This window comes from Dromiciops gliroides, chromosome 4 (assembly GCF_019393635.1).
Source record: "Dromiciops gliroides isolate mDroGli1 chromosome 4, mDroGli1.pri, whole genome shotgun sequence".
Lineage (NCBI taxonomy): Eukaryota > Metazoa > Chordata > Mammalia > Microbiotheria > Microbiotheriidae > Dromiciops > Dromiciops gliroides.
The window spans coordinates 483,979,605-483,993,071 of NC_057864.1; the positions used below are offsets into that span (position 1 = coordinate 483,979,605).

Sequence of the window (13,467 nt, forward strand, 5' to 3'; positions counted from 1 at the left end):
GTGAAATGGAGGTTAAGAAACTTTCCTATGACTTCATCAAAATGCGTGGTGGTGCCAGTTCTATCTACTATACCACCTAGATGTCCAGCTACTAGGCCCTAATAGACTATATGCTCTTTGAGAACACCTATGGCAATTAGTAGGTGCCTAATAAGTGCTTGTTCATTGAGTGACTGATTGAACACAAGGACTATTTTTCATTTTCATCTTCATATTCTTCATTTGTCCAAGAGGCACTTATTCATAGCACCTACTATGTTTGTATGTAGCATACAAAAAACATACAGTCCCCCTACCCCCCACCTCTGGCCCTCAGGAAGCTTATATTCTATTACCTAACAAATGTTTGTTAAATCAGATTGAATGAAGTCCCACCCTTGCTGTGGGACTTCAAAAAAACACACCAGTTGTTCCAAGTCTGTCCCTTTATTTCCCCACAGCATCCAGATCACAGAGCTCTGAAAAATTCCATTGCACAAACACAAACTTTTTCACCTTCTTTCTTCCCATGAGATGCCCAAACCTTGATACCACACGGCGGGAGCAGAATACCAAGACCCAATATCACAGGCCCAGAACCTAGCAGAGGCGGGGCCATCCATGGTCCAGCCTGAAACGCCAGCCAGGACCACTAAGGCAGGTAGGTACGGGGATCCCCTGGGAAAGGGAGGGCCGGGACCTGGTTGTAGTGGGCCAGGACAAAGATGCCGATGGTACCACAGAAGAAGAGGACAATCATAGCAAGAAAGCAGACTCGGTCCAGAACACGGCCCACCAACATCCATTCTTCATTCTCCTACAGCATTAGAGAGACACATGGGATAGGCAGGCGAACAACCTTGTCCCTACTCCTCAAATATTCTTATGTGTTAATTCATCCATCCATCCATGCATCCATGCATCTATCCATGCATCCATCCATCCATCCTTCTATCCTTCCATCCATCCTTCCATCCATCCATCCATCCATCTATATATCCATCCACCCATCCATTCATCCATCCTTCCTTTCATCCATCCTTCCATCCATCTATCCATCCATCCTTCCATCCATCCATCCATCCATCCATCCATCCATCCATCCATCCATCCATCCATCCATCCTTCCTTTCATCCATCCTTCCATCCATCTATCCATCCATCCTTCCATCCATCCATCCATCCATCCATCCATCCATCCTTCCATCCTTCCATCTATCCATTCATCCATCCTTCCATCTATCCATCCATCCATCCTTCCATTTATTCTTCCATTCATCCATCCATCCATCCATCCATCCAATTCATTCATTCACTCATTCATTCAATGTGTGTGTTCAACTACTTATCAGTCATGTCCAACTCTTCATGACCCCACTTGGGATTTTCTTGACAAAGTACTCTAGTGATTTGCCATTTTCTTCTCCAGTTCATTTGACAGATGGGGAAACTAAGGCAAACAGGGTGAAGTGACTTGCCCAGGGTCACATATCTAGTAAGTATCTAAGGCTGGATTTGAACTCAGGAAGATGAGTCTTCCTGACTCCAGGTCTCTATCTGCTGTGCTGTCTAGCTGCCCCATTCATTCAAAAAGCATTTATTAAATACTAACTAATTGCCAGGTGCTTGGGACAGTAACTAGAACTGTGATTTTATTGGCATAGGGAACATCCAGGTGAGGGAAAGTCCTTCTAATAATGCAGATTGGCATCTTCTGGGCAACTTACCAGCCTGGGGCATTTTGAGGATAAGTGGTTACTCAGAATTCCAGGGTTACACAGCCAGGCTATGTCAGATCTGGATTTGAACCCAGGTCTGGCTCCAAGACAAGTCCTCTGTTCACTCTCACAATAACTGCCCTCCGGGAGCTTACATTTTATTATGGAGAAACATGAATTACAGGATGATGGACATCTAGTCCAACCCCTTCATTTTATAGATGAGGAAACTGAGGCACAGAGAGTGACTTGCCCAAGATCATATGGATAGTAAATAATACCCAAAAAAGTATAAAAAGTAAATGCAAGGGGCAGCTAGGTGGTGCAGTAGATAAAGCACTGGCCCTGGATTCAGGAGTACCTGAGTTCAGGTCCAGCCTCAGACACTTGACACTTGCTAGCTGTGTGACCCTGGGCAAGTCACTTAACCCCCATTGCCCCGAAAAAAAAAAAAAAGTAAATGCAAGGTAAGACCATAAGCTCCCTGAGGGTAAGAGCTGTAGGCTCTGTAGTCAGTACAGCAGTGCCCGGCCCAAAGCAGCTGCTTAATAAATGACCTTGGAGTTGGTGGGAAGAGGGCGCTAGCGTGCTTCATCCCTACCTCCATCCACATCCTCCCTTTGCCATCTCCCGACCTCTTGCCCTGCCTTTGTGACCCTTGCTTCCCCCTCCCCCAACTCACATTGTTAAAATGTCTCTGTTGTCTCCTGGTCCCTGCAATGTGGTTGCAGGCATCCACGCAGGCCTGGATGGCGGGGGCTGCCTGCTTTAGGCTGGCACAGAATTCCTGACTGTGCCCAGACTCCAGGCCGTTCCCTGACAAGGAGAAGGAAAGGCTTGTAAGCAGCAGAGAACTGGGAAGAGGAGGTCATGGACCCAGGGCTGGGAAAGACCTTATCGACTGTCTCCTTCCCCCACCCCACCCTTGTCATTTTGTAAAGAAGGACACTGAGGCAAAGAGAAGGGAGGTGACTTTCCCAACAGAGGTGGGGAATGTCAGAGGTGTGATTCGAACCCAGGTGTCCTCTGCCCCAAAGCCGCCTGGTCTCCTTTCTTTTGAACCAGCAGAGGGGGTGGCCCCTCTGCCCCATCCAGGACCCCCACTTCTCCCCTTACTTACGCCTTCGACAAGTCCCCCTGCTTTGAGGGTAGGCAGGAGACTAGAGACCCACCCCCTGGCCCCCAGGGCCTTCTCCCTGGCCTCACCTATCCTCTCCAGTACAGCCTTCACCAGTCCATCCCTCTGCCATCGCTGCTGGAAGGCGAGCTCACTGCAGGGCATCCATGGGGCAGCCTCCTCTCCCACCAACTCCACCCCCCCAGAAGAGCCATTCTGTAGGTAGCGGGTGAGGCGCCTGGGGGCTGGGGGGACCAAGGGGCGCATGTGCATCTTTAGTAGTCGGGGCAGTAGGTACAGGAACACCTGGGGCCGGATGAGAGGGAGAGGGAAGGTTCAGGATTCTGAGAGCTCCGGTTGAAAGGTTCTCCGTTTTAGGTGGGGGTGGGCAGGATCTGCACCTGGGCCTTAGAGCAGTGGATGGCATGTAGAGGGCTGGGCTTGGCATCAGGAAGACCTGAGTTTGAATCCTGCCTCAGACACTTACTAGCTGTGTGAGCCTGGGCAAGTCTCTTGACTGCTACCTGCCTCAGTTTCCCCACCTGTAAAGTGGGAGAATAATAGTGCCTAGCTCCCAGGTTTGTCGTGAGGATACAATAAGATCCTTTATGTGAAGCACTTTGCCAAATGTAAAGTCCTATATAAGTGTTAGCCGGTATTATGATTGTTACTCGCTCGTGTAGGGAGAAAGGCCCCATTAAAATACAAATTCTCGGCACCATTTTTATCTCAGCAGGGGCTCTGCAATGTGGGGCACTGACAGATGAAGCGATTTGCCCAGGATGACTCAGCCAACTTGGGTCAGAGGTTCTGCCAGACTTAAGGGTTAGTTCTTTCTCTACTACCCTGCCCCCACCCCCTTCACCCCCTCCCTTCAAGGCCGTCACCAGAAACCTGAGGCTGAATCCAGGTGAGATCCCCAAGCTGTCCATGGAGACAAAAATGTCTGTGAGTGTGTGGAGCTCAGAACTTAGAAAAACAATGAATGTTAAAAGTCATTTTTACATGTGATTGGGGGGACATACAATATTATATATTCTTAAAGTCTGTAAATCGAAACTCCTCCAGGGTGGGGCCTATAATGGGTGAGCTGGCTTCCAATGGAGCTTCTGGTAGATAATGGCAGTGGGCTCTGGGTAACTCTCTCAGTGGCAGAGCAGGTGCCCCTTGATTCTGGTGGAGGGGCTTCCCCCCCACCCAGGGAGCTGCTCACACTGAGAAAATCAGAGCCCCAGAACAATTCTAACAAATGCCAGGCCTGGGGGATAAAAAAGGCAAAATGCAAACCAGTCTGGCTTCTGTTCTTGTGTGTGTGTGTGTGTGTGTGTGTGTGTGTGTGTGTGTGAGAGAGAGAGAGAGAGAGAGAGAGTGTATGTGTAGGTGGGTATGTGGGGGGGTGTCTGGTGTGGGGGGAGTGTATATGGGTGGGTCTGGGGGAGTTGAAGAATACAACCTTAGCACAGGTAAGTAAATGCAGAATAAACAAAGGCTTCCTGAAAGAGAAGGCCAGAGATGCCCCTTTAAGGCAGCTGGGGATGCTGAGAGGAGATGCCCCGGAAGGAGCATGGTCCTAGGATGTGTACCAGGATGGTACCATCTCAGAGGCCAAACTTGTTAGGCCAAGACTGGGAAGAGGCAAATGGGCTGGTTCGGCCAGAACATAATGTGTGAAGGGAAGTCTAGAGAGGGAGGATGGGATCAGACTGTGAAGGCCTTTAAATTGCAAGCCCAGGGGTCTGCAGTTTACCTGAGAGGCAACAGGATGAAATGAATGGATGAGTGGGTGGGTGGGTGAGTGAGTGGGCAGGTGAGTGGGTAGGTGAATGGGTGGCTGAATGACTGAGTGAGTGAGTAGGTGGGCAGGTGAGTGACTGACAGAGTGGATAGGTGAGTGAGTAGTAGGAGAGTAGGCAGGTGAGTGGGTGGCTGAGTGACTGAGTGAGTGCATGGGCAGGTGAATGAGTGGGTGGGTGAGCAGGTGAGTGGGTGTGTGAGTGGGCAGGTTGAGCACCAGTAGAGAAGGAATACCTATTAGTAGCTGGGACCCTGGCCTAGAATCCAGATGGGCCCCATACCTGAGGAAGGGGATGTAGGACAGAGCACAAATGGGGGGGTGACCCTGGGCAGAGTGGCCACTAGAGAGGGTGCAGCTGGTGGGTCACTTGGGTTTGGGAGTTTTGAGCTGCAGAGGGGACAGAGTCAATGAGGCCTCATTGGCCTCATTGAACCATCTGGCACTGATATGGTGAGCCCTGGAGAGCAGGTGAGGGGGAATTCCCTAAGGAGGGGCAAACAGCTCCAGGTCAGAAAGGAAGCCGGTCCCAGCTCCCTGGCAATCACTAGTGGGTTCAGCCTGTGAGGGTCTAGCCTGGGAGATGGAAAGACCCAGTCTAAAAGAGACATCAAGGAGGCGTGGTTGTGGCCTCACCTTTCGGACCCCTCGGGCCATGGAGTGAGTGTGGGGTGATCTGAGTGAGACATTAAGGACGATCACAGCATTCACCACTATTAGGATGGTCACCACCAGCAAGAAAGTCAGGTACCTATGGGAGGAGAGGAAGCAGGAGCCAGGTCTGGTCTTTGGCCCTCCTAGGGAGGACAGAACCCCACCCTCTCCCTTACAAAGTGGGACAGGATGGCCCCAGCTCAGAAACCCTGATCAGAGCTCCGAGGAGCCCAGGGGAGTCTGGGGGAGGAGCCCAGAAGGGGTGGAAGGGTCTTGCACAGGAGGGAGTGAAGAAGAAAGGGATCCTTACTTGCTAATGAGGGGCACGGCCTGAGAGGTCTCTGGCACCTTCTTGGCCACCAGGAAGAGGAAGACGGTCTGGGCAAGCAGGACATTGATGGAGACCGTGCACTTCTGACCACCAGCTGGCCCCACCCAGAGAAGATCCCGGTCAGGCAGCTGGGGCAGGGGGGGTCAGTCTTCCCTCCACCTCGCCCCCCCCCAAGCTTCTCCTCATCCCCCTGCCCGCCTCACCACTACCTCCAGGGCAGCAGTTTCCCAGAAGTAGCCTCACTGTGATGTAACAGTTTTAAATTATGCAAGTTTTGGAATCCATTCCTTTCACTCTGCCCAGCCCCTGAATCGCAGGGCAGGGCCTCCGAGCCTGGACCTTTACCTCATCCTGCTTTCTCCCTCTTGCCTCACCATAAAGAACTGTTATCATGTGGATCTTAATTATGAAAGTCTGAGGGATTCTGATGCTAGCCATGTATCCTGGGTGGGGTCCTGCCCCTAGGAGGCTTCCCCTGGCCCTTATCAGAGCACCTGGGCACCATGGAATGACTAAGGTAGTGAGTAGAACAAAGGACTTAACTTGGGTAACTTGACTCTCTTATTTATTACTTGTATGCAATTCACCAGGCCACCCTGGGGTGGGGGGGGCTCTCCTTTCTCATAATATACCAACTAGGTGGTACAGTGGATAGAGCACCAGCCCTGGAGTCAGGAGTACCTGAGTTCAAATCTGGCCTTAGACGCTTAACACTTACTAGCTGTGTGATCCTGGGCAAGTTACTTAACCTCAACTGCCTCACTAAATATATATATATATATATATATATGTATATATATATATATATATATATATATATATATATATATATATATATATATACCAACTGCTAAGCTTTAAAGTTGAACATTAGGCTCTGCTATCTCCCTTGTGCAGATAGGGAAACTGAGGCAAGTTCACCTCTCTGAGACTCAGTTTCCCTGCGGCCACTAAATGTCTATGAATTAAAATCTACATATCCCCAAGTTTGGCCCTGAGGAAGGGATATGAGCTTGTCCCTCCCTCCCTTCATCACAGAAGTGGGGGACTATGGGTATGAACAACTTCAAATTCTGTTAGACTTGACTGATATTAGTTAATTTTGTTGGACTGGTTTTTTTCTTTCCCTTTTTTGTTCTATGTTATAAGGAATGGCTGTAGGTGGGGGCAGGCAGTCTGCCAAGAGAAGTCTTGGGGAATGAAGGGGAATGAGGAAAATAACCTTTAATAAGAATTTTTGCACTAAGCGGGCTTTGGGCCAAACCTTGGGAATACAAATGACCTAGGGACTCAAATACCAAAAGGAAGACAAGGAGATGTAAATAACTTAAGACATGAGTGAAGAAGACAAGAAGGAGGAAAAGCTGGGATGCTGTATTTGTATTCCCAGGGCTTAGTATATAGTAGGCACTTAATAAACGTTTGTTGACTGACTGATACCTGGCTTGAAAGCCAGTCCTCTATCCCCTGCTCTGCTGCCTAAACCCTCTGCATCATCGCTTTAGAGCTAGAAGGGACTTTAGAGGTCACCTAGTCCAGGCCCCTCCTTTTACAGATGAGGCTCAGAGAGGTGATTTGTCCAGCATTGCTGGCACATAGCTAGCAGAAGCAGGATTTGAATGCAGGCCCTCTAGCTACCCATCCAGGGTTCTTTTCCCTGCGAGCGTTCTGTTAAGGGCACCTCTAGGGTAGGTGCACTTGGAAATAGAGGGGGCTGGCTCAGATGGTCACTAGGTTCTCTTCTCAATCTAGATCTCCTGAGCCACCAAGAAGCCACCTGGATCCCCTGCCCAGGGGCAGGAACTGTCCCTCAGGAGCCTCAAGCCTCACCTTTGGCAGGTAGGAAGTAGATGAGGATGGCAACGGAGGAGATGAGCACACAGGGAGCAATAATGTTGATGATGTAAAACAGGGGCTTCCTCTGGATGAGCAAGTAGAAGACCACCCGCTGGTTCCCAGCCTCCCCCAGGGAGGCTGGGGGGTCCAGGAGCTTCTTGGCGGGGCGGTGCTTGATGGCCCACTCCCCATTCTCTGTGGGTGGTAGAGGGATGGCAGGGGCCAGAAGGGCCCACTGGGAGGCCCTGCTGTGGATCCCGTCTGGCATGTTCCGAGCCTGGGACGGTGCCTGCCACACCCCAGGGAAATGGGGGAAAATGAGGGCAAAAGGAGGGGACTGTCTGTGCCCAGAGGAGGACTCGGAGGTGGTGGAGGGTGCAGAGAAGCCCTGGAGAGATCAGGGCGCAAGTGGCAAAGACTGTGGAGCAATGGGGTTACCAGTGAAGGCCTCCGGGTCGATGAAAATCCACTCAACCGTCTCGCCATCTTCCTTACTCAACTGCAAATCAATCTCGTTTGAGCTGTAGGTCTGGGACCTTTGGGAAAGGGAGAGAGCAAAAGGGAAAGACCACCAGGTGGGGAGGGGGCAGAGGGAGGAAATGGGGGGAGGGAAGGGAGATGGAGGACAAAGGTAAGAGGGAGAGAGAAACAGAAAGAGACAGAGAAGGAAGGGAGAAAAGGAGAGGCAGAGGGAGAGGAGGGGAGGGGAGATACATATAGTTGAACAAAGAGAAAGGAGAGAGTGGGGGCAGGGAGAGTGAGAGAGAGACAGAATGAGGGACACAGCAAAAGGGACCGTTGAGAAGTGTGTACCCATCCATGAGTATTTCTGGAAAGGTTATGTCTTCCCCCAGTAAGAGTGACTCTCAAGCAAACCCCTCCATAAAAATCGCAGACACGTAGAACAGTGACGCTGGAAGGGCCGTTAAAGATTGTCTACCTCACCCTACCCTAGCCCTGATTTACGGGGGGGCGGGGGGGCGGGGGGGGCATAGACTCAGAAGCTGGTGAGTGGCTTGGCCAGAGGAGAGCCTGCATTTTCTGAAGCCTCCCTCAGCCCCCTCTGGCCAGCTGGTGATCCCCCTTCCCCCTCCAGCCCCAGCCCCGGCCCTCTCACTGGAAAACCAGGGAGCAGTTCTGCCAGTCAAAGGGGAAGTAGGTGACGGTGACAGGGCAGGATGAGCGGAAGATGGCGGGTGGGAGCCAGTAGATGCAGCCGTTGGGGGACACGAGCACGTTGCAGTAGAGAGCCACTTCGAACACTCCGTCCACACTGTCAGATGTACAGGGGGCTGTGAGGGACCAGGGTCTGCCCAGCTGGGCCTCACCTTTGGAATCCCCTCCCTAGTGATGTTCCCTGAGCCCTCCCAGCCTCCACAGCAGACCTACCCTTCCCTAGTCCTAATCTCGGCCCCTCTAATTGAGATCTCCCCTTCAGCTCAGGGGTCACCGTCTCTCTGTAACCCTTAGCCTCTCCTGCATAGAAACCTCTTTTCTCATATTTTCCCAGACAAGCCAGTGGCTGTCTCTGTCCTCTGTCCTCCTCAAAGCTGATCTCAAATCACAGGTTACTGTGGTCCCAGCCACCCACCCCCACCTCCAGGAAAAGACGAGCTCCTCAGAGGCAGCTTTTGTTCTACCCCCTGTGCCTAGAACAGTGCTAGGCTCAGAGCAGGTTCTTAATGAGTGTGGAATTGAACCATTGAATTGTAGCAGGGAAAGTACAATTCCTTCAAAACCCAAGAACTAACTTTGCCCCAACTCTATTCTTCACCTCGCCTCAGTCCCCAGCAACCTTTAACCCTGCTGGTATCTTTTTTCACTCACTCCCCCACTCCTTCCCCCTCCTCCCCTCCCCTCCATAATCTTTTTCTTATTTCCTTCATGTGAGTTACCTCTCCCCAGGCCACCTCTCCCCTCCCCCCTCCCCCAGTTCGTTCCTCCTACCCCTCAACTCTATTTTTTTTTTTTTTTTTGCAGGGCAATGGGGGTTAAGTGACTTGCCCGGGGTCACACAGCTAGTAAGTGACAAGTGTCTGAGGCCAGATTTGAACTCAGGTACTCCTGAATCCAGGACCGGTGCTTTATCCACTGCGCCACCTAGCTGCCCCATCTCAACTCTATTTTAAAGATGTCATCATGGGTTACCTAGGTCTTGCCGATGTCATCATCCCCTCCCTACCCCACCCCCCAGCTCCTTACAGGTCTCTCAATCCACGAAGCAAAGAATCACAGGTCTTTGAGGGCAAAGACTTTCATTTCTATCTCAAGGAGCGCAGAGTAGGCATTTAATGCATGCCGGTTAATCAATGGATGGATTCCCTCATAGCCAGAACCTCAGCCCCACCCCCAGTTCCACTCAGGGGGCCCCTATCCCCACCCACCCAGTAGCCCCTTTTCCAACTTACTTGTTCTCCAGAACTATATCTGGCCGCCACACCATGGTGGAGGGGATCCTCAGCACCCACACATCCTCATAGTCTCCAGGGTCCCAGCGCAGCCTGTAGTCACACCACTGCTATAGTAGTAAAGGGCCGGGAAGGGTGGGCGGAAGCAGGTTAGCAGCCAGGCCACACCACCTCTCCCCCACCCCCATCCCCTATCTGCCAGCTCCCTCCAGACCAGCCTCATGGTTCCCTGCCCCAGGGCTGTGGCATTACCCTCAACCCTCCCAGGCCAAGGGGCCTGGAACCAAGACAGGACAGAGTAGAGGAGGGGGCTGGGAATAGCAGCCTCTGGCTGGGGGTGGGGTGTCCTAATGAAACCTTGGGAACCAGGGCCCCAGAAGTGGGGGTGGTTGGAGGTTCTTACCATCTCTATCCAGACATTCGTGGTGAGTGCCTCCTCCCGCTCATTCTGGGGGCATAGAAAGAAGGTCTCAGCACCCCACCTTTAACTGCCCCTTCCAATCTCCAGTGGGGAGGCCAATTAAATGGCTCCTTTCTCTTCCACGGAGGCCAAAAGAGTGAACTCCTGCCCCCTCCCACAAGCTCCCCAGCCAGATTTCTCGGACAGACTCTGGTCCAATGAACTCTGTGTCTTCCCCGGCCACAGTGGGCAAGCACACTGAGCTCCCCTCCACCCAAGGGGGGCCCAGCTCACCAAGGAGATGAGGTTGGTGAGGGTGAGCTTCAGGCTGACGTTGATGATGTCAGAGTCCATCTCAGCTGGCCGCAGGTTAGGGTTATAATTTTTCATCAAGTCATTCAGTAGCTTCTCCTCCTGGTTCAGGCCTTGGACTCCTGTAACCAAGGGTATTGAGTCAGGACAGGAGGGATTAGAGGCAGAGGAGGGAGAGGAAGAAGAAGGAAAGGAAAAGGGAGGAGGAAGAAAAGGGTAGGAGGGAGAGGAAAAAGCAAAGAGGAAGAAGAGGAGGAAGAGAAAGAAGACAAGAGGAGGAAGGAGAGAAGGAGGAAGAAGAGAAGAAGAGGAAGGAGAGAAGGGGAAGAAGATGAGGAAGGAGAGAAGGGGGAAGAAGACAAGAAGAGGAAGGGGAGAAGGAGGAAGAAGAGAAGAGGAAGGAGAGAAGGGGAAGAAAACAAGAAGAGGAAGGAGAGAAGGAGGAAGAAGAGAAGAGGAAGGAGAGAAGGGGAAGAAGAGAAGAAGAGGAAGGAGAGGAGGAGGAAGAAGAGGAAGGAGAGGAGGAAGAGGAGAAGAATAGGAAGGAGAGAAAGGGGGAGAAGAGAAGAGGAAGGAGAGAAGGGGGAAGAAGACAAGGTGGATGTGGTGGGCTGAGTAGGCAGGCACTAACACTGGAAGGGGACTCCTGGGAGTGCTCCCCCCATACCCATTCCCTGCTCCCCAGCCCCACCCCTGGCACCCCTGTGCCTCCTTCAGCTTTGGTACCCAGACAGCCGGCCAGCAGCAGCAGTTCCAGCCATCCTAGCCAGGGCATGGTGAGCAGGGCGCGGGGTGGGGAATAGAAGGCAGCTTCCCAGCTCTGGGGCCGATCCTGGCTTCTGCAGAGCTGTCGCCTCCTCCTGCTGTCTCCCTCCCCCCTCCCCCCCACCCCCGACATTGCAGGCCCCTCCCTCCTCCCCTGCCTCCTCTTCTCTCACACTCACATACACACACGCAACCCTCTGCCCAGCTGTCTAGCCACAGCATTATCAGCTGTTCAGGCTGGGACACAATGCCAGGTTCGAGTTACCGGAAGGGGAATGAGGGGTGGGGAGGGCCCCTTCCCCCACTGCAGACACTTCCAAGCCCTCCCCCTACCGCCTGCCCCCATACCCATTTCCAGGGGCAGGAGCCAAGGACTCACTTCTTAGGCAGAGGAGACAGAGATATGGGTATGAGAGTCCCAGGGGCCCTGGGGCTGGGGCTGGGGCTGGGGCTGCTGCCATCACCAGCTCTTGAAATCAGGACTCTGGCAGGAGCACTGGAACCCTGTCTGAGGCTTGGGCTCAGAGCTTGGCTCTGCTACAAGTGGGCAAGTGACTGCTCCAAGCTGCACCTGTTTCCTCCTGAGTAAAGTGAAGAGTTTGAACAGCTTGGCCTCATACCTCCAGGTACAGGACTGTGTATGCAGAAGGGAATCTTGTCCTAGAATTGGAGGATCCAGAGCTAGCACTAACTTTGGATGGTCTGTCACCCCCATTTTGTGAATAAGGAACTTGAGGCCCCCAAGACAGCACAGGGGATAGAGTACTGGGAATAGAGTCAGAGAGTCCTGAGTTCCAATATGGCCTCAGATACTTATTAGCTGTGTGACCCTGGGCAAGTCACCTAACCCTGTTTGCTTCAATTTCCTCATCTGTCAAATGAGCTGGAGAAGAAAATGGCGAACCGCTCCAGTGTCTTTGCCCAGAAAACCTCAAATGAGGTCATGAGTAGAATATGACTGAACAACAAACAAACTCAAGGCCCATTGAGGTTGAGTCATAGGAGTTCCTTAAGGGTAGGGACCCTGGTTCTGCCTTTCTTCATGTCCTCAGTGCCATAGCCATAAAGAGCGTGTTTGTTTATTGGCTGAGTTGCTCCAGGTCTTGGAACTTGGGTAGAGTGATTTGGGATCTGAGTCACCTAACTTGAAATCCAATGTTCTTGCCCCAATGGGAAGCAAAGTAACTTTGTGGATGCTATAGAGTCATTGATTTGGCAAGTCCTCTAGTCCAACCCATCTTGTTTAAAAAGAAAAAAAAAATTCCTGAAGAAAGTCTGAACTTCCTCTGCCTGGCATTCAAAGATCTAATGAATTGGCCCCAACTTTCCTTTTCAGCCTTATCTCTTACTGTTTCATGGTTTTATAAGGTCTAGAGCTTATAGGGGCTTTATAGATCCTCCAGTCCAAAACTTACATTTTATAGAGGGAGCTGAGGTCCAGGGAATTGGAATGATTTACCCAAGTGTACACAGATGCCAAGCATTTAACCCTAGGCTTGAACCCTCCTCCCTGAATCCAAATGTAGAACTCTTTGTACACTCTACACTTGTTTTCCCCTTCTCCCATCCTATACTCTAGGGCTCTCCCAAAACATCCAGTACATCTAGATCTTGTTCCTCTGCTTGGAAAGTTCAAACATCTCCTTCCCCAACCACAACTCTCCCTCTCCCGATCTTCTTCCTTCTTCCTCCTCTTCAACCACCTTAACAAGGATTTGGGCTTAGAAACCAATATTTGATTGGTCTTTATTTCAACTTGCTATCTAGACACCTGTACTGCTCGAGGAAGGTAAGTAACACACACACATATACACATTTGTATTCTATTAGATGGTTGTATACATGTGAGTTAGAATGTAAGCTTCTTGAAGGCAAGGACTGGTTCATCCTTTGTCTTTGTATTCCCAGCACCCAGCACAGATCTCTCTACCAAATTGCCCCAGGTTTAGGCAGAAGCAGGGTTACACCTGGAACATAGTAGGTGCTTAATAAACAAAAAAGCCAGTTGATTGATTGATTCTGTGCCTTGGAAAACTCCTGTTTAAGAGTTCTGTCTCCCAACCAGACTTTTGGACATGGCGCATCATGCAGTATCCTGGATGTTTCTCTTGGATCTATTTCCTGGATGTGTTTCAGTATCTGGGGTGAGGGGGGG

General features: G+C 51.4%; 1 protein-coding gene across 1 annotated transcript; it reads right to left on the reverse strand.

The window, feature by feature from the left end:
• Positions 1-542: 542 nt before the first annotated feature.
• CHRNG (cholinergic receptor nicotinic gamma subunit) lies at positions 543-11,322 on the reverse strand. Its single transcript, XM_043962848.1, has 12 exons — positions 11,274-11,322; positions 10,530-10,669; positions 10,239-10,283; positions 9,836-9,945; positions 8,545-8,700; positions 7,866-7,963; positions 7,422-7,622; positions 5,571-5,685; positions 5,243-5,357; positions 2,904-3,120; positions 2,380-2,513; positions 543-796 (listed from the first exon to the last, which is right to left on the reverse strand). Exons 1-12 carry the CDS (start codon positions 11,320-11,322, stop codon positions 632-634), a joined length of 1,545 nt encoding a protein of 514 aa, XP_043818783.1. The 3' UTR covers positions 543-631.
• Positions 11,323-13,467: the final 2,145 nt, after the last annotated feature.